Source organism: Erpetoichthys calabaricus, chromosome 3 (genome assembly GCF_900747795.2).
Source record: "Erpetoichthys calabaricus chromosome 3, fErpCal1.3, whole genome shotgun sequence".
NCBI classification, from domain to species: domain Eukaryota; kingdom Metazoa; phylum Chordata; class Cladistia; order Polypteriformes; family Polypteridae; genus Erpetoichthys; species Erpetoichthys calabaricus.
The window spans coordinates 58,089,773-58,111,153 of record NC_041396.2 but is presented as its reverse complement, the minus strand read 5'-3'; the positions used below and the strand labels follow the sequence as shown (position 1 = coordinate 58,111,153).

The window sequence follows — 21,381 nt, the reverse complement described above, 5'->3', positions numbered from 1 at the left end:
CTAAATGAAAAAGTGAATCTTGGGCCCAGTCAAAGTCATGATCACAATTCAACTTAGAATCTGTACCATTTATTTTTACTGAGGTGTACCAGTATCATCTCAGTAACCTGAACAATTCGAAGTTTATACACCTCAAAGAAAGGGCCAAAATCAATCACTGAACAAAATGCATAGCTAATGTAATATGTATTTACCTTGAAGACTTAAAGAATACGTTTTTTTCAAGTCAAAGTTACTTCTTCCTAAACATAAATACATAAAAAACATAAAAAAAATACCAAACCTACCCATTAGGATTAGGAGGAAACTGGAATGTCTGAAGAAAAACAAAAACAACACATGGACACAGAAAGAAATTGCAAACCCAACACAGACAGTAACCATGCTGGAGTCTAACCCAGTCTCCTGAAGTTAAGAGGCAGCAGTACTGATCACCATATTAACGTGCTGCCCTAATTTCAAATTTAATGTTATTTATATATTTATCTGGCCACATGAAGTTAATATAAATTGAACTATCAAAATGAAAAGTTTGCTTAATTCCTTGTCCTCTGAAACTACTGAGGTATCAACTGCATACAGTATGAATTTTTCAAGAAGGATTCAATCTACTAGGCAAAAGTAATTCTGAGAATTCCATCTGAATAGTAAGATGAAGGTAAATGAACGAAATGTGCCTAAGATGAGCAAATTGAAAAGCAGGTAATGCAAATCTTTTGTCTAAGTGAGGGTGAAAATTGGAAAAGTGGTTAACAACTGTAGAAAAAAGTTAATCAATAAACTAGTGCTTAACAGTTGAGATGCATATGCTTATAGTAATTCTAAAATTATTATGTCTTATATGTTAAATGAAATGGAGTATGCACGTTCACCCCGTGTCCACTTGGGTTTCCTCCCACATTTCAGTGAATTGGCCCTAGTGTATGTGTTTGTATTCACACAGCTATGAACTGGCACTCTGCCCAGAGGTTGTTCTAGCCTTGTGCCTAATGATTTCTAGGAAAGGCGGCAGCTGCCCCATGTCCCTGCCCTGAATAAGTAGGTCAACAAAATAGATGGAGAGATGGACCTACAGAGAAGGTAGCAGCATGTGATTAGAAGTGTCCCAAACAAGAACTTTAATGATCAGAACAAAAGAACATTTTGAGTTCATTTGAATTTTAAGGAGGAAAGTAAAATGGCTATGCAGTACAAATTAGGTACTGTTATACACATATGCTTAAGATTCAGCCAAAGGGTCCGATTCAGGGTGATCAAATGGGAGAAAAGGGTTGGTAATGAGTATTAATGCCTTCCTCCTCTTCCTACAGTCCTACAGAAGACTAACCCATTCTTTCCAAACACTTCCATCCAGCCCTGATGACCTCACCTTCTACCGCCTTATTATAAAGACCCTTCCACTAACTCATTTTTTTGTCTTGTGTTGTTTTCAGCCATTAAGACCAGTATCAATCTTTGAAACTACTCTTTTTACACAATATACGGGGAGGATCCCCAAATCTTTATTTGTGTGTATCTTGCCTTATTAAACTGGCGTAGTTAGCAGGATTTAATGCTCGAAATGACTGAAGGGCAGGATCTTAACATCGTTTTTTCCACCATTACGGAAGAACTACAAACAGTGAAGATTTAGTTGGGGGAAATTCCGACTCAACTGGCAGAGTCGGAGGCCCGGGCTGCAGCTGCTATGGCGGTAAGATCTGATAGGGCTCGCACTCTGTCCCAGATATTGTTTCCACTCACAGAAGCGTAAGACATAGAAACCTATTTTCTAATTTTTGAATGTACCACATCTCTGGGTGTGGGAGGGTTGGGCAAACATATTGGCGCCATATCTGAAGGGAGACGCGCAATAGGCTTACTATGACTTCCCTGAGTAGCAGGCCACTAATTGCAACATCCTCAAGGCCAAGGTTCTCAAGTGCTACAAGGTCACGGTGGACCAGCAGGCAAGAGAATGGTGCCTCTGGAAGTTTGACCCTGAGCAGCCAACCAGGGCGCAGGCCTTCGAAATACGAGCATTATGACCAGACATAAATGATGGCAGGCAGGTACTGGAACAACTGCCATGTGAAAATGCCCTCCCCAATTACCTCACCCAGCAGGTCTGCAAACATTCTATAGTTTATGCCTACATTTTGTAACATTTATTTTTTTTTTAATATTTTTATTTTATTAATTTTCATTGTAATCATTCCATACAAACAGATCAATTTATAACCCAACAAATTTGAAGACAAATCAAACCCCACCCCTGAGAAGGAGAGCTTAGCTAAAGGAAAATTGCTTTAAGCTTTTTAATAAGGCAACATTAAACAAAAGAAGGGGAGAAGTAAATATCTATATAAATAAGAGATAGAGAAGGGAGTTAAATGCAATAATAGTTCATTCTCTTATTCTAAAATAATATTGATTAAATCCTGCCATGTTTTGAAAAAATTTTGTACAGATCCTCTAACTGAAAATTAGATTTTTTCCAATTTCAAATAATATACCCCATCTGACACTGCTATTTTCACATAAAGACGCGCTATAGCTCTGCAGTGTATCACGATACATATGACCGCGTGTTTTTTTTCCCCCAATCTTGCCAGTCCCCACATGTTGCTGTATACTGTTTCTTTTGTACTCCAGGACATGCAGAGGAAAGCATAGTAAAGAACAGTAACTTCAGAGCTATATGCAATCATCAGACACTCCCCATCTGACACTGCTGTTTTCACATAAAGACGCACTATAGCTCACCCAAGAAGCACCCTTCCTACATTTACGACATGTGTACTTCTGTTGCAGTGTACACACCTCTCTGTGCTCTGGTTCCTATTACACTGAACAAGCACCTGTAATTTGCAGCTCTATTCATTATCTCAAAACAAATATATGTGACGTTTTGAAGAAATCATTTTATGACGCGAATAGTACCAATCAGAAAACATTGTCGAAGTAATGCAATATTATTTGAAAACGAACAGCGTCAGATTGGGTGTGATTTATACTGGCGCTGTTACTTAGAGTCAGGTCAGAAGCAGAATAAGCTGAATAAGCTCCTGTTCTGACTCTAAGTAAAAAAGCATGAATTAATCAACAGAAATAACCGCGATCGACATTTTAAACTTAACGATTTACAGTGCATACCAATTTATAAATTTTATGTCCATTTGAGGCTACAAAGAAAAAGAAAAAAAAAAAACACTTCCTCCCCAGTGGGGAATTGAACTCGGGTCTCTACGACGCGGCAGGGATGCCGTGTTCTGAGTCAGCAAATCTCAGTGTTACACCACGGAAAGTATTGCTATAGCCTTGAACCTTTTGTGAAAGTGTTTATTTGATGTTTGGCTGTCAGGCTTCACACATTCTATAGTTTATGCCTACATTTTGTAACATTTATTACTAAAATATGAAAAAGTTTCTGTTTTAACAATGTGTTTACACAGATTACTGTAGAAACGGTACACACATGGAATGCGTGTGTTCCAAATAACGATCTATTATTTCAACTCTAAAACTCCAGTTCACTCCCAGACAATCAATCAAGGCATGAGCTGGGAAAAGTGCGTTCACGTTCTAAGTCGGAGGGGGGATGGAATAGCTGGCTGCTGGCAGCTTGTCTTTTATCAGCACATTTAGAGGACAAAAGACGCTGGCGGAGAGGTGTGAACGGATTTAAGAAGCGATTTAAGGTGGGCCGGATCTACGAGTTTTTTCGTAGACTCTGGTAATTCTAGTGTTAAACAGATGTTAGGTGAGGAGATCAGCGAGGATGTAAGAAATTGGGACCAATTACGTCCCCTCATTTTGTTTGTCTATTGGAAATTGGGACCAATTACTTCCCCTCATTCTGTTTGCCTATCAGGAAGTTCCCCAAGCCTCGACTGGACTTTCCCCTTTTGAACCATTATATAGTTGACAACCCTTGGGCATATTGGATATCTTAAAAGAAGGATGGGAGGAAGAGGCTCTCCCCTCCGTCAATATTTTGGAATATATCATGCAGTTACACGAGATTTGATAAAATTCCGCCTATTCTAAAAGCTCACATGGACAAAGCTCAATCAGCACAGGTTCGACATTACAACAGAAACGCAACCCTCTGGGAGTTTGTTCTGGGGGATTGTGTTATGGTTTTAGTTCCTACCTCTCAATCCAAATTACTGGCACATTGGCAAAGCCTATAAGAGATTAAGGAAAGGGCCTCATTGATTATTTGGTAAATCAACAAAATTGTCAGTCATGCAAACAGGTATTTCACATCCACCTGCTCAAACCGTGTAAGGATAGGGATGCAGGTCCCTCCTCTAGAGAGCCCCGTTCCTTCTTCATTCAAAAACACCACCTCAATCTTGGTCCTAATTTGACTGCCCATCAACGACGGGAACTGGAAACAGTGATCTTGTCTGTTCCCAAGGTAGTAAGCAAACAAGGAGGTGGAACTTCTCTAACTGAACATCATATAATCACCGACCCGGGGAAAATCATTTGGGAACGTCCTTATCAACTTCTTGAGGTAAAAACAGCAGAAGTAAAGCTGGAGATCAGCGCATGTTGGAACTAGACATGATTGAAGAAAGCTACAGCCCATGGTCCAGCCCTACTGTCTTGGTCTCTAAGCCTGAGGGGACTTGGAGGTTCTGTAGTGACTTCCAATATCTAAATCAGGTCTCTAAATTTGATGCTTATCCAATGTCCCGTGTAGATGGTCTCCTCAAGCAGCTTGGTAATGCTCAATATTTGACCACTCTAGACATGTCAAAAGTGTACTGGCAAATTACCTTAACAGGCTCTGCAAAGGAAAAGACTGAGTTTAGCACTCCTAGTGGGCACTGGCAGTATAGAGTCCTCCCATTTGGTCTGTACGGGGCTCCAGCAACATTCCAGTGATTGGTGGACAGAGTGCTTCGCCCACACAGTTCCTATTGTGCTGCCTGCCTAGATGCTGTTGTCATCTATTCCAACACATGGGAGAATCACTTACTCCAGGTCCAAGCTGTACTCCTAACACTCAGTAAAGCCGGTCTTAACATAAACCCCAAGAAACGTTTCTTTGGATTATCTGAGGCCATATATTTAGGCTACCTAGTGGGTGGGGGGACAGTTAGTTCACAGTACTCAAAGGTTGATGCCATCATAGAGAAATGGATTCTACAAAGGCCTCATTTTTTGGCTAGAATGTCTTTCTTCTCCAAGTTAGAGAGGTGGCAGCCTTCTACAGCCGATTTTCATCTCAAGTGATCCTTGATCATTGTTTTTAATCTGGTTGCGTGTGTCACTGATTTTTACTTTTCAGATTTGGGTTGCAAGGCAGTCATGAATTCACTAAACAATTCAAGTCACTTTCCTTTATTCCAAATTATATTTCAGCCTGTTTTTAGCCTTAAATTTAATAAAGTTTAGTTTAGTTTCAGCCCTATTCGGAAGAGATTAGTTTTACATCAGGAGGTGGGATAATGTAATTTTTACCAGTGGACACCTGTAGTTTTAGACCTCCTGGTATAAAGCTAATCCTGTTGGAGGTCCAAATTATAAAGGGATGTTTAAACAAAGGCATTACAAGCCCTGTGTCCTCGACTCCTGTTGCGCCATCATGCAACTTCACTGAACAGCTGATCGTATTCCACTCCTGCATGGTCCGTTCAAGAGCAGTGGCAAATGGAACATGACATTCTATGCATATGACCTTAAACAAAATGTAAACAATGAAAAAAAATATAAATTCCTAAGTAATACATTTGGCACGGCTATAAAATAATGATTTAAAAAAAGATGTTGACTCTTCTTGCAACAACTAAGAAAGAGTGTTACCAAACAAATATGAGTAGGAAATTCACTATAACTTTGTGTAGGATATGTGCATTTTCACACCAAATTTCAGGCCCTACTCCACAATATGATATTTAAACATCTCCACCCAAAATTCTTTGGTATAATAAGTAGAACACTATTGTTTCTAATTACCTGGTCACTGTTCTTCAGGGAGACAATGAAGCTTTGACTGAGTGTCTCCAGATGAGCAACAGACTGCTGGAGATGATTCAGAGCCTTCTCAAAGTGAACAGGAGAATTTTCTGCAAGGTGGCTGCTGTCTTCAGAATTGGTCCTCTTTAACTTATCGCTGATCTGTTTAACTGCTTTAAGAGCTTTTTTAGTTAACTCCAGACGGGTTTCTTCTGTTAACTATGCAATAAAAATATAAAATGATAAGAATATAAAACTAAAAATTACAATAAACAACAGCTTTTTCTCAGTTCAAGGAAATACATATGGAGGTGCATTATACTGTAAATGATTTTCATATGTTGTTCATTATAATGACAAAATTAAACCAAATAAAGATGAAGTATAAACTTGGTATCAGATCTGATGAAGAAACATGCCATTAGGCACTGACAAAAGTACTTTTAAAAAACATCACTCAAGTACTACTATCTACCAACATACTGTACTTACCTGGTAATGTATTATACATATGGTCCTGTGAATGAAAAATATACTTCTGACATTTTTATGAAATTTGACCTAAAGCAGCATCCATTAGTACCTACATGCTGAATAGCTGGAGCCCACTGTATTAATTACCTTCATACTTCTAAACATTAACCTTAACCTCTATTTGTCTCAACAGATTAAAGCCATCTCTTTCAGTCTTTCCTCATAGCTCATATCCCTGAACCCTAGAATCACTGTATTTCCTCTTCTTTGGATTTTCTTTAGTTTTGTCATATCTTTTTCATAATAGTGAGACACAAACTGTACATAACTTTTCAGATAATGCTTCACTAGTGCACTGTATAGCTTAAGAATGTCATCCCTTGATTTGTGTTTGACATGTTCTGCTATATAACATAACATCCTATTAACATACTTCATTTTTTCTATACATTGTGTGCAATTTTACATGTGTACAGTGAGAGTTTTTCTCAAAAGGTGTAATAGTTTAAAAATATTTACATTAGATTTCATCTTCCCAATTTTGAATTCTGTTCAGGTCCAACTTTAATGATTCTGCTAAGTTTTAACGCATTCAACAAACCACCTGGTTTAGTGCCATATGCCAAATTAAAAAGCTTGCTAGTTACAATTTATCTAGATTATTCATGTAAATTAAAAATAGTAGCAACGCTGATCCTTAAAGGATATCATTTTAACATTGCTTAATTTAGAATCAGTTCCTCCAGCCATAACTCCTTGATTTCTGTATCTGAGACAATTTTTAACACATCTGCACAATGAACAGTAAACTCCCACTTCTTGTTTTTTTTTTGATCACTCTCATGTGTTACCTTATTAAAAGCTCTTTGAATATAAAGATTTGTTTGCATATGCCCCTCTAGGTGAATACTTTTGGTAGAAATCAAATATATTGGTAAAACATGATCTGTACAATCTAAAACTGTGTTGACTATACAATAATATACCCCGCCTTGAGATGTGTTGTTCAATCATTTCTTTAATAATTCCCTTCATTAATTAAAACTTCATAAACTTTAGGGCTTAATGGTATAGAGTTACTAGGATCAACCTAAAGGTGCTATATAAATAAAATGTATTATTATTTTACCTTTTTATAAAAAGAGGACATTTGCTAGCTTCCTGTCTTTAGCAATTGCCCTGATGTCCAGTGATTTCTGAAGAAGAGACATTAAAAGAATACTCCACTCAAAAATTATGTTTTTTTTTTATATGTTACTTAATACATGTAGTTTGTAGCAATGGCCGAGAAAAATTAATATTTTCATGCAGAACACACGAGTTTCTGATTCAATATAATTCTATGGTGAGAAAAGCTGGACAACAACACACAACAGCTCTTGTGAGCTAAAACAATTCCTAAGATTCCTAATAAATCAATTGCAGTACCTCCAACCCCTCAAGTGTTATCCCCATTATTACAAATTAATAAATCTAGACCTCCCATATAATGTACACCTCACATTATTGCTTTAACATACTAAATTAAAACATGGTTACTGAATACTGACTATGAATTTCTGCTGCAGTACTCTGCTATTTTTAGGGCTTTCCTAATTAATATTTGGGCAAGTAAAGATCCACCCAGGGAGGTTTCCCATCTGTGAAATTGAAAAATAACACAGTATGAGACTCCCTGTCACTGCAAAAACTTGTGTGTCCATACCCCTAATAACTGAATCCTCCACTATCACTGGATTACTCTCTCGCAGGGCTGGTTTACCTGTGATTAATTGGGACAACTCTCCCCTATGTACCACCTCAGAATTATCAGAGTTGCCATCAAACTATGCAAAGTCCTTAAAATCTTTAGACCAGGGGCCTCATGTATAAACGGTGCGTATGCACAAAAATGTTGCGTAAGAACGTTTCCACGTTCAAATCGCAATGTACAAAACCTAAACTTGGCATAAAGCCATGCACATTTCCACGGTAGCTCATACCCTGTCGTACGCAAGTTCTCTGCTTGGTTTTGAAGACTGGCGGCACCCAGCGTCAAAGCAGTGCTACTGCTCCTGTGTGGTTACCCATTCTTTTTTAGATCCACATCCCTGACGCGGTTTTATAAATACACTGAAATTAACCGCATATTGTTTATTAGTTTAATGCATCTGATTGTAATTAACCTGTAACAATATAGTGGTCCACGGAATGGTCAAACTATTCCAAATACCATAACTGCTTTAGCGTTGTTACTCTCTGTTTCCTTAAGAGGCACTAGGTCTTCAGAAATATGTTCTTTTGAAATTGAGGCATTTTAAGTAACCGAAAAATATACAGATATGATATTAAAAGGCGATATCCCTCCCATAGTGATACTGCGGAATAAGAATCACATAAGAGAAGATTAACTTAGCTTTCTTTACTGACGATTTTACGCGCCATTACAGACGGAGGAAGCCATAGCATGACAATACCAAGGTGGGAACTTGATGTATACAGTCTGCCATTTTCCGTCGCTGCGCTGAAAGGATTTTCAGGACGAATGACGCTATCACCCATTCGTCCGTCCACAGCCTTCAAAGTGTCTTGGCAGCAGTCCAAGCCTTATATACTGTCTGCTCCACGTGCAGGCCCTCTCTGGTCTCCAAACAAGGAAAGGAAAGGACTCAACCCCACCTCCTAAAAATACAGGAATAGCACAATGCCTACTTGCAGTTGTCTCATTCTCCAAACTGCTAGACTAGTGGTTTCTAAATGCAGCCTAGCCGCTGTGTGCCATACTTGGCCTGCATGTGTGAATGAATCCATGAAAATGTCTGTGCAGAGACAGTGACATTAAACTTAATATTATTACACTCTCACTGCACCTTCTTCTTCTTCTTTCAGCTGTTCCCGTTAGGTATTGCCACATCGGATCACCTTTTTCCATATTACTCTCACTGTACCACTCAGGGTATTTATATCACTGTATCTGAGTGTGAATCACAGCTGTACAGCAGCTGATCAGAAAGAGAATTATCGGTATACAGCATCAAGGACACGCTGCCTTCGCCATGCTGTCTATTGAACTGCTCTCATATGACAAACGCCTCAGAGTCTTTCCTGTACGGACCTCGCGGTTCAGAAACAGTTTCAACCCAAGAACTATAAACGCACTCAATCAGACCATCAAGTGTTCCTTGTAGAACTGTTTGTACTTATAAGTACAATTACCTCACTGTAAACTTGCGATATAGTTATAATATTGCAGAACCTGAGCCACTTTATAAAGCGCGTATTTACATATGATGACAATATCATTTTTAAGATGAAATGCAACAAAATATGTTTATTATACTATACAGATAAAACTTTAACTACATGGTGCCACAGTGCTAGCAAGCCGCTGGCGCTCCATTCACAGATTGTTCCTGCCTCGCGCTGTATTCTTGCTGGTGCTGACGCGACACTGAAAAGACAGATGAATAGAATAATTAAACACGTGCTACAAAGATATTTAGATGTTCCTTAAAAGTTTTGAAGAATCGGCGTTCTAAGCTTACAGATGTCTTAACGTCTATTACAGAGATGATTATGTGGCGATTAGGTATTTGGAGAAAGAAAAGTCAGGACAGGAATTGGGGGTTAGTACGTTTGAAAGAGACAGTACTGCTACAATAAAATATTTCATCGAAGGTCGCACATGGCGCAGCAAGCATCTTGTGTGAGACATGAACAATCACTGCGCCACCGTGTTCCCATTTTTAATAACATGCTTTAACTGCTATCATCATGAAAATGATATCACGTATACATCTCAGTATTTTAATTATTCAGAGAGCTGTAATATTATGAATGTCATGGATTCTGTGTCCTGTTGGAGGAAGAGAGAGCCTGGAAGCACGTAGTGATTCACACACATAGAAACACAAAACAAAGCATTTAACGTGCTACTTTAGTTACGATGGGATTAAGAAACTAGTGCATTAAACGATTTAGGATGAATTTTATGATGTTCTACTTTAATGTAAAATAAATTTAAAATAATTTAAAATAAACTATGATTAAAGTGGAAATTTAGAGATTAAAGTTGATATTTCGTGCTTTTTACCCCACTGTGTGCCTTTTTTTTTCTGACGGTGGGCTACGACTCGCCTTTTCACTGTGACTTTCATATGTGACAACTTCTTTTTTTATTTTGGGCACCGTGTGACTTTGTGAACTTGAGATTTAGAGTTTTTCCAACACACTAAATCACTCGATCAACTTCCTTTTGTTGATTATATCACTGTTTAAACCAACAAATAGTAAGTTTTTCATTGCCTCCACTTTGTATTTGCTGAAATTCTTCTATTTTCCCTCTTGCTTTTGCCATTGTCTTTTCACAGAAGGCTGAGCTTAAGGGCTATTTATATTGATTTGCATATTCAAAGAGGCGTAATTCTGGGAGGAGTTGGGGCGGGACAGAAGGTGCGTGCACATGCGTTACTTTTCATGCTGACCGGGATTTATGGAGCGGAAGAACGTGGAAGTTGGCGTTCGCACAGATTTATGCATCTGGATTTTTTTGTGCGTAAGCACATTTCTGCTTTTGTGCTTACGTAATGTTATAGTGCGAATTCTACACACAGCGTTATGCATGAGGCCCCAGGAGTGTCCAATTCTGATCCTGGAGGCTCGCAGTGTGTACAGGTTTTCATTCTAACGATTTTCTTACATACTGATGAGTTTTTACTGCTAAATAATTTCTTTTGCTTTAAGTTTTTTAGTTTTATTTTTTAAGACTTAGACCCCATAATTGTTCTTTTAATCCTTATTTAGCAACAACAGTAATATAAAACAATAACAATAATAAGATAAAAAACAAACCAATATATAACCAGCTAACCTGTGTCCATCCTACAATATCGGAAAATAAAGAAAGGTGAAGATCTGAGTAATGTTGATATGGTCACCAAAACAATTGGATGCTGCTCTTAGGAAATCGAAAATGAACAGTTTTGGAAATGTCTGCTGTAGTAGAATGAGAGCACCAACAAGCAGTGGAATTAAATAACAGGTTTACTTAACAAAATGAATTGGCATCTAATTAAGAAACTGATTGGAATGAAATTGGCTGGTGTTTGAGGCACTAACTTAGTTGGTCATCTGTTGGCTCATTTCACTTTTTTTGGGTTTGGCTGTCATTTAAGGGAAGAAGAAGAAGAAGCAATTCAGAGGACTAAATCTTAGAGGCAGTGGTGCTGTAAGAATTATGTTTCTAGACTTCTCTAGCGCCTTCAACACCATCCAACCTCTGCTCCTTAGGGACAAGCTGACAGAGATGGGAGTAGATTCATACCTAGTGTTATGGTGTATAAAATCTGTATATTTTGGTTTAATTTTCCATTATATTTTGGTCAAGATAAAACAACAGATGAACTAATTTAAAGACAAATCAAAGCAGGTTTTCTTACACCTCACTTTTAAAACAGCTGTTTCCAACATTGAAAGGAAGACATTTCTGGTTGCTTCAATTACTTTATAACCTGGGGAAGGAAGCCTGAGCTGATACCTCAGGTTATTGATTACTTTATGGATGAACATCTGGGGCAACAATGGGGTTTACGGCCTGGGAAAGGAAAACTGAGGCAATATCAAAGAACTTTATTATCTGGGAAAGAGTTTGAGCAAAATTCATCAATCACATTGGCAGCCAGCCAATCAGGTTTATGTGTTGTGAAACCAAGGCATGACATTTCATAATAAATATGCCTTGGTTTGGAAGAGGAGAAGGAGGAGAAGAGCAAAGAGAAGAAGGAGAAGAAGAGGAACAGATGAAGACATCACTGGTCGTCAGAAAGGCATCATGAACATCGATTGCTAAATCAAATGCCTCCCTGGGACATTCATCCTTGTCATCTGTAACTTTTTCGTAAGCTTTTCCTAAAGACTATACATATTCAGACTTTTCTATCAGTACCTATTTTCTATTATTCTTTGTTCCAGTGGTGGTATTATTATTCTTATAATAAATACCATGCTGCTTTTAACTTTCTATGCTTTGTCTTATTGTCTAGAGTGATTGAATTAATAAGTTAGATTTCTTTGAGCACCTGGTGTAGCCAGATTTTTGTTGCCATTATTTCTGTGCTGCGAGGTTTATAAGGCTGAGAGTGAGGGCGGCACTCAATAGAAGGGACAGTACGATAAAAAGATGGTATTCTTGGCTGATAAATGGCCTATAGTCAAGAGTGCTGAGTCTTTGTATGTTTAAATGTATTCTTGTAGACCAAAAGTAATATTTAGGTCTGAGATATCACTAAAACATCGTATGTTGTTCGTGCCGATAATAAGTAAGTCTCTTGAAGTGCTGAGTGACAGGCTGATGTGTGGTTTAAAGTGCTAAGGGTTAATCAGCGTGTGTGTGTCATTCATGGGGCACTGTTGTGGTTAGGGTTTGTGTGTGTGTGTTTATCTATGTGTGTGTGTGTTCATTTTAAAGTGCAACAGTAGACCAACCCGATAACGAACCTGACGAGAACATTTACCCTTGAGAAAACAGGTAAAGGGTAAGTAGAGGGAAATACTACGATAATACACCTAGTGGCATGGATCGTGGACTATCTTACAAACAGATCTCAGTATGTGCGTCTCAGGAACTGCAGGTCTGACATTATGGTCAGCAACACAGGAGCGCCACAGGGGACTGAACTTTCTCCGGTCCTGTTCAGCCTATATATATCGGACTTCCAATATAACTCTGAGTCCTGCCATGTGCAAAAGTTCGCTGACGACACTGCTATCGTGGGCTGCATCAGGAGTGGGCAGGAGGAGGAGTATAGGAACCTCATCAAGGACTTTGCTAAATGCTGCGACTCAAACCACCTACACCTGAGCACCAGCAAAACCAAGGAGCTGGTGGTGGATTTTAGGAGGCTCAGACCCCTCATGGTCCCTGTGATCGTCAGAGGTGACTGTGTGCAGAGGGTGCAGACCTATAAATACCTGGGAGTGCAGCTGGATGATAAATTGGACTGGACTGTCAATACTGATTCTCTGTGCAAGAGAGGACAGAGCCGGCTATACTTCCTTAGAAGACTGGCGTTCTTCAACATCTGCGATAAGATGCTGCAGATGTTCTATCAGACGGTTATGGCGAGCACCCTCTTCTACGCTGTGGTGTGCTGGGGAGGCAGCATTAACAAGGACGCCTCACGCCTGGACAAACTGGTGAGGAAGGCAGGCTCTATTGTTGGCATGGAGCTGGACAGTTTGACATCTTTGGCAGAGCGACGGGCGCTCAGCAGGCTCCTATCAATTATGGAGAATCCACTGCATCCACTAAACAGTATCTTCTCCAGACAGAGGAGCAGCTTCAGTGACAGACTGCTGTCACTGTCCTGCTCCACTGACAGACTGAGGAGATCGTTCCTCCCCCAAACTATGCGACTCTTCAATTGGAGTTGGACACCCCTGCTTTAGACAATACTAACTCTTAGGTTGCTGCCCTGGACAATATACACCTCTCATATTATACCAATGTCTAACTAACACCTTAAGAGCAATGCAACTGATTCACCTAGTTATCCTCATACTCTCTTACATGGTCAAAATTTTTCTGTGCAGCCGGGAAAAAAAAAATTAAATATGCATACAAAAAGTAAGCAAAAGAAGAAACTTGACTCATCCATCAAAAAACTATGACATTAACATACAATTTTCGCACTCTGTATGCCAGCAATGTTTCTAGTCAACCAAGGCTATGAGCCAGACACACAAGCAAAACCACTAGAAATTGAACAGAAACAATTACAAAAAATTCTTAAAAGAATAACAAACAAAACAGATAATTAGAAAAGTACAGTAAATAATTCTACTTTCCTCCTGCAATAATCATAGTACATGGATTTTAGGTGAAAGTCACTCCATGCAACAGAGTTTACTGTAAGGATGCTCCAATCAGATTTTTTAGGGTCAAAACTGGACTCCGACATCATGTTACTGGATCAGCCAATTCAGTTTTTTTTTCTTTATCTCTTTAAAAAACTTTTACACTCAGCTCCAATATAACCAGACACACAGAAGTCTTATTATCCATATTAAAGTGTTAATGTTGGTATATTTACTACAGTATTTTTATGAAATTCTATAGGCTTATTGTTCAGTGACCACAAAAATAATAAAATTCCCATAAAATACATACTTTTTTAATTAATAAAATCTGTAGAGAAAATGTTTATCCATAATACATATCTCTCTCTCTATATATAAGGAAATCCTGGAATGGAAAGCAAATGCAAGGCTACAATACATGATCATCTCGAAAGACATTTAAAAGACCCGTGAGACCAAGGAGACTTGCCACAGTGTGTCTCGCGGGGACCGTAAACATGAGACTTGGTGCCAAGAGATTGTCCCAGGGCCATAGCAAAAAGGACAGCGGCTGTACAAGCTTTAAAAAGATCGAAGGGTAGCGTGACGGCAGCTACCCCAAATGAACGCGAGCAGCGTTATACATCCTGCAAGAAAGAATTCAAACACGCCCGGGGCCAGAAATAAAACACAGGTATTGCTTTTACAAAGTCACACGAGACCAGGCAGTGAGCCATCATTTAAAACAAGTCAACAGACCTCTAATCTAGCAGTTTTTGGATTGCTTTTGGCAGGCAAGCATCATGTGCTTGGAGCTCTTAAAACAACGACATGCAACAGGTAGAAGAGGAAGCTAGCAAGCAGCAAAAAGACAGCAAATGATCCAAAGGCATATCCTTAGTGTACGTTCAGCCGCAACACCCTTCACAACACGAGCAGTATTATACATCTGGGAAGAAAGAGATGTAAACACGCGCAGGGCAGGAAATAAAGAAACAAGTATTGTTTTTACAAAAGGTTTTAAAGTAAAAGTGAAAATAAGGCATATGTAACAATTCACAAGAAAATAACAATCTCTTTAAATTGTAGACTGCCTGCCTAAGGTATAGTCATCCCTGATGAATGGGGACATGGGAATGAAGGGTTCTTTCATCGGATTAGCGCTATTTCAGATGTTGAATGACAAAATGGGGGAGGCAGCTTAATGAATGAGGTCTCCAGGACTCTAACCAAATCCAAATCATATTATGTGATATCATCTAATGTGAAATTCTACTCCGTACTTCTACAATTTTTAGTTTTACATTGTATTGAGGATGTATTCTGTTCTATGTATTGTACTGTACGGCTCAGAATTAAAAGACAATGAGTAAAATGACAAACTAGAACTTCATAAACACGTTTACAAACGTTGACGCTAAACACATGCAGAGCAGGTTGGAGACTATAAAACCAGTGAAATTAGAAAAGCTCAAAAAAAAACAAAAAACCGCACTATACACATGTGGAGAAAGTTAAAGGATATGAAAGTAGGAAAATTAGAAAATATAAAAAAAGAAAGTAAAGATCGCAGTAGCGCAAACAAACAAACTGCCTCATTTAACTATGCACCAGTCTAACTTTGGCTTTGCACAATAATTACTACACTATGCATGTGACAAATTAAGAATCTTGAGAATTTCAAAAACAGAGTTTACCGCACATGCATTTATTGGTTACTTTGTTCGTGTATATAAATTTATCTGTCTGCTTATTTAAAAAGACTAAATTTACCCTAGGAGTCAAAAACGTTCTGTCTAGCCCTTGTACAAAAACCTAGGCAAAAGCTGGGGTATCACCTTGGTAACCCCATGTACTTTTGGAACTGTGTGAGGAAAATAGCACGACTTTACAGACAGGAGTCCAATGCAGAACTCTACTTACTTTTTTACTTTGTAAAAAAAAAATTATTAACTGCTGATGATATAGATCGTTTTGTCTGTGCTGAAATTCCAAATAGAGAAACCTGTCCTGACCTCATTAAAAAGATTCAGCATATTGGGACTCACAAAATTACAAATATTGTTTTTACAGAAGTTCTGAAATAAAAGTGAAACTAATGAAATAGCAACAATTCAAAGAAAAAAACATCTTAAAAGTGTGTATCCGGAAAACCAAACACGGGGGTTGGCGAGTGAAGAGAGCGAAGCCCCCTAGTATCATTAAAAAATAAAATGTTTTTTGTAATAGCAACCTGTCATATTGTTTAATTTCTGTTGTAATGTACCTGAAACAAAACTTCATTCACCATATATCTAACAAAACAAACTATATATATATATATATGTACTTTATAGAGTACCTGTCAAATAATACACAGAGTACACGACACATGTTTTACCTTAATTTTTTTCCTATTAAAACAGAAATTTATGATATTCATATAGGTTTTTTTCCACAGTGTACCAGCTAGACATTCCTAATTCTTGAGGTGTAATTAGAAACATGAAATATAAATTTTAGTTATGCAGTGTTTGTTTCTTATCAAAATTTATACTGTATGATAAACACAAATAAATATCACAGTACAAAGCTTTAAAAAAGCCACAAATCTATCAAATGTTTATAAGATGTTTATCAAGAAGACACAAAACTAACATGCTTAACAAGTTTACAAGTAAAATAGCGAGAAGTCAAGCAAAATGACACCTTTTATTGGCTAACTAAAAAGATTACAATATGCAAGCTTTCATCCTGCCTGAAGAAGGGGCCTGAGTTGCCCCAAAAGCTTACATATTGTAATATTTGTATTTAGCTATATGTATTTAGACTTCTCACTACATTCATTATGGCTTACATGGTACAACACTCTAGTACTACAAGTAAAATAGCCTACCGTAGATACTCGCATATTAAGTAGAGTGTATTGTTTAAGCCGAAAATTACGAAATTTGTTATGACCCGCGTATAAGTCGAGGGTAAAACTTGACAGCTATCAAAGATAGAGGGTGACAAAACTCTCTGTCACGTCACAGGCATTCCCTCTGTGCTTGGAGAAATGCTAGACTCGTTGACTCGGCAACTAATCCTTGCGTGTGCGTGAGTTGCAAAATGTAAACAAAGGCAAGATGGCGTGGATATGTCACAAAAGAAAAGAAAACACTCGGCAGACGATGTTTTGCACATTATCGCTGAGTCGGACTCTGATTTTTCAGAATCGGATTTTATTGATAGTGATCAGGAATTGAGCAAGAGAGTGAGAAGCCGGCATCAGCTGATCGGACACCAGCCGATGCCGTGCCAGCTGAACACATTCGCACAGCCGATGCAGCTACGGCAAGGTTTGCGTGGGAGGAATACCCAGACATTGATCCGTGGGAGCCGAACTGGCTACCGGACTTCACAAGACAGCATGGCTTGCTGTTGGACACGACAGATCACCCGCTGCTGGACTACTTCAGACTGCTCTCTCCTGATGCTGCTTTTCAGCTACTGTCAGACGAGACAAACAGGTAGGTAGGGAAATTTTTTGAATCGCGGGGTGCACTTGCATCGCATTGATAGCGAAATATAAACAAAGGCAAGATGACGTTGATATGTCACAAGGGAGCGAAGCGAGTGCAGAAAAGAAAACACTCAGCAGATGATGTTTTGCACATTATCGCTGAGTCAGACTCTGATTTTTCAGAATCAGATTTTATTGACAGTGATCAGGAATCGAGCAAGAGAGTGAGAAGCTGGCATCAGCTGATCGGACACCAGCCGATGCCGTGCCAGCTGAACGCATTAGCTCAGCCGATGCAGTTATGTCAAGGTTCACGTGGGAGGAATACCCAGACATTGATCCGTGGGAGCCGAACTGGCTACAGGACTTCACAAGACAGCATGGCTTGCTGTTGGACACGACAGATCACCCGCTGCTGGACTACATCAGGCTGCTCTCTCCTGATGCTGCTTTTCAGCTACTGTCAGACGAGACAAACAGGTAGGCAGAGAAATTTTTTGAATCGCGGGCTGTGCTTGCATCGCATTGATAGTGTGCGTTGCCTTGGTTCTTTTGATTCCAAATCTGGTTGCGCGTGGCAGCTAATGGTACGTTTGTTATCCAAAACCTGCAAAAGCTAATGCTCAAATTCAAGTATTTCACAGTTTAAAGAATTATTTAATGAAATTAGAAAAAAACTAGCTAATTAGCAATAGTATTGCTGGCTTATAATTATTTCAAAGACCATGGGAAATGGCAGATGACCGGTGACTTAACACAGTGAAGCGTTGAGTGTACAATGTCATTACCCAAATTGTATGGACAATTGTGTTGCCCCGCGGATAAGTCGATTCTGCTTTTTTGAATGAATTTTAAGGCATACATTTTTCGACTTATACGCGAGTATCTACGGTAATTTTGCTGTTAATCTAACAAGTCTAATGTTTACTAAGCAGCAGTTTCAAATTCCTCTTCTTTTTCTAATTGAAAATTAAGCTGCTGTACTTAACATTAAGCTGCTGTACTTAACACAAGCACATTTACCATCCAAATTCAGACAAGCAGTCTCAATTCATTAAAGTATTTTTTTTTGCCGTTTGTCTAACTGCACAGGATGACTCTTCTAATTCCATTTTCTTTAATTTAAAGGCTAATATTCCCGTCTTTTCTCTCTGTCCGGTAAAGTCTACACTTTCTGCTCTCTGTTTACAGGAAGTTTACAGCAAAAATTCGGAAGCTCAATAAACTACCATAATACCTTATGTAATAGAGCACTACACCTAAATGAGGTAAATCTTAGAAAAGCAGAAAGTGAAAAAACGTTTTATGTGATCAGCCAATTTACCAGTCACCAAACAAGTCTTTTGTAGTAAAATATTGGCCGATTTAGATTTGCAACTGATCCAAGTGCAGAATCACTAGTTTACTGTTTATATTAAAGTCCAAGTTAATATTCCAGCCTGCATTATTTTGCCATTTTTCTTTTTAATTATGGAGGACTGCTGGACTAGCAAACTTTTAGTATTCTGATAAAAAGAGTTACCTGTATATTGCGAAGTAGGGGAACCAAGTACATGGTAGCACCTGAGGACCCCAAATCTCTTGATTCGCTAACACAATGTCTAACTTGTATCTCAGAATGGATTAATAGTAACTTTCTCAAATTAAATAAAGAAAAAACCGAAATCTTAGTGATTGGCAATAATGGATACAATGAGGCTATTAGAAATAAACTGGATGCATTAGGATTAAAAGTCAAATCGGAGGTAAAAAGCTTAGGGGTAACCATTGATTGCAATCTGAATTTTAAATCGCATATTAATCAGATCACTAGGACAGCATTTTTTCACCTAAGAAACATAGCAAAAGTCAGACCTCTTATATCATCGAAAGATGCAGAGAAATTAGTTCATGCGTTTGTTTTCAGTCGGCTAGATTACTGTAACGCACTCCTCCCAGGTCTACCCAAAAAAGACATCAATCGTTTGCAACTAGTGCAGAATGCAGCTGCTAGAATCCTTACCAGGAAAAGAAAATCCGAACACATTTCTCCAGTTTTGATGTCACTACACTGGTTACCTGTGTCATTCAGAATTGACTTTAAAATTCTGCTTATGGTTTATAAAGCTTTAAATAATCTCACCCCGGCTTATATATCGGAATGTCTGACACCTTATATTCCAAATCGTAACCTCAGATCCTCAACTGAGTGTCTCCTTAGAATTCCAAGAGCAAAACTTAAAAGAAGTGGTGAGGCGGCCTTCTGCTGTTATGCACCTAAAATCTGGAATAGCCTGCCAGTAGGAATTCGCCAGGCTAATACAGTGGAGCACTTTAAAAAACTACTGAAAACACATTATTTTAACATGGCCTTCTCATAACTTCACTGTAATTTAATCCTGATACTCTGTATATCCAATTCATTATAATAACTATTCATTCAAAATCTGTACTAACCCCTACTCTCTCTTCTGTTTCCTTTTCCGGTGTCCTGTTGGTGGTGGCGTGCGCCATCACCAGCTACCCAAAGCACCATGATGTTCCAACAATGATGGATGGATTAAAAGCCAGAAGTCTGTACGACCATCAGCATCAAGTGACTCCGTGAAAAACCCTAACTACAAAGAGGACTATTTCATTTATGTTAGGTAGAATGCCCAGAGGGGACTGGGTGGTCTCGTGGCCTGGAACCCCTACAGATTTTATTTTTTTCTCCAGCCTTCTGGAGTTTTTTTTTGTTTTTTTCTGTCCACCCTGGCCATCGGACCTTACTCCTTTTCTATGTTAACTAATGTTGTCTTATTTTAATTTCTTATTTTGTCTTTTATTTTTCTTTTCTTCATTATGTAAAGCACTTTGAGCTACTTTTTGTATGAAAATGTGCTATATAAATAAATGTTGTTGTTGTAGACCCGATTAATTATGAGAATATAACTCCTTGCCTTCTATTACCTGGAATTATTTCTCTTTCGAGGTACATGAAGACCTTGCACAGCAAGGAGCTTGTTGACAGAGCTTTTATGAGACAATGGAATGAAAGGAGATGAATGAAGAAGAGGCAGAGAACAGGTTTATTTAATTAAAGTAAAAGAGTATTAGTTTCTACACTATTTTCACAGATAAATCTAAACCTCAGTGAAAAAATAACACAAAGCTGCCAGTAAACTACTTATCACTTTGCAAGTAGTATGTACAGTTAGGTCCATAAATAATTGGACAGAGACAACTTTTTTCTAATTTTGGTTCTGTACATTACCACAATGAATTTTAAATGAAACAATTCAGATGCAGTTGAAGTGCAGACTTTCAGCTTTAATTCAGTGGGGTGAACAAAATGATTGCATAAAAATGTGAGGCAACTAAATCATTTTTTAACACAATCCCTTCATTTCAAGGGCTCAAAAGTTATTGGACAAATTAAATAACTGGAAATAAAATGTTAATTTCTAATACTTGGTTGAAAACCCTTTGCTGGCAATGACAGCCTGAAGTCTTGAACTCATGGACATCACCAGAAGCTGGGTTTCCTCCTTTTTAATGCTCTGCCAGGCCTTTACTGCAACGGCTTTCAGTTGCTGTTTGTTTGTGGGCCTTTCTGTTCAACAAGTGAAATGCATGCTCAATTGGGTTAAGATCAGGTGACTGACTTGGCCATTCAAACTTTTTCCACTTCTTTG

General features: G+C 38.4%; 1 protein-coding gene across 1 annotated transcript in view; it reads right to left on the bottom strand.

Moving 5' to 3' along the window:
- The window catches only part of nbas (NBAS subunit of NRZ tethering complex), a 463,213-nt gene that overhangs the window by 159,166 nt on the left and 282,666 nt on the right, over positions 1-21,381 (bottom strand). The window contains exon 45 of the mRNA XM_028796843.2: positions 5,953-6,171. Within this exon, the coding sequence (XP_028652676.1) occupies positions 5,953-6,171 (219 nt within the window). The remainder of the gene's footprint in view (positions 1-5,952; positions 6,172-21,381) is intronic.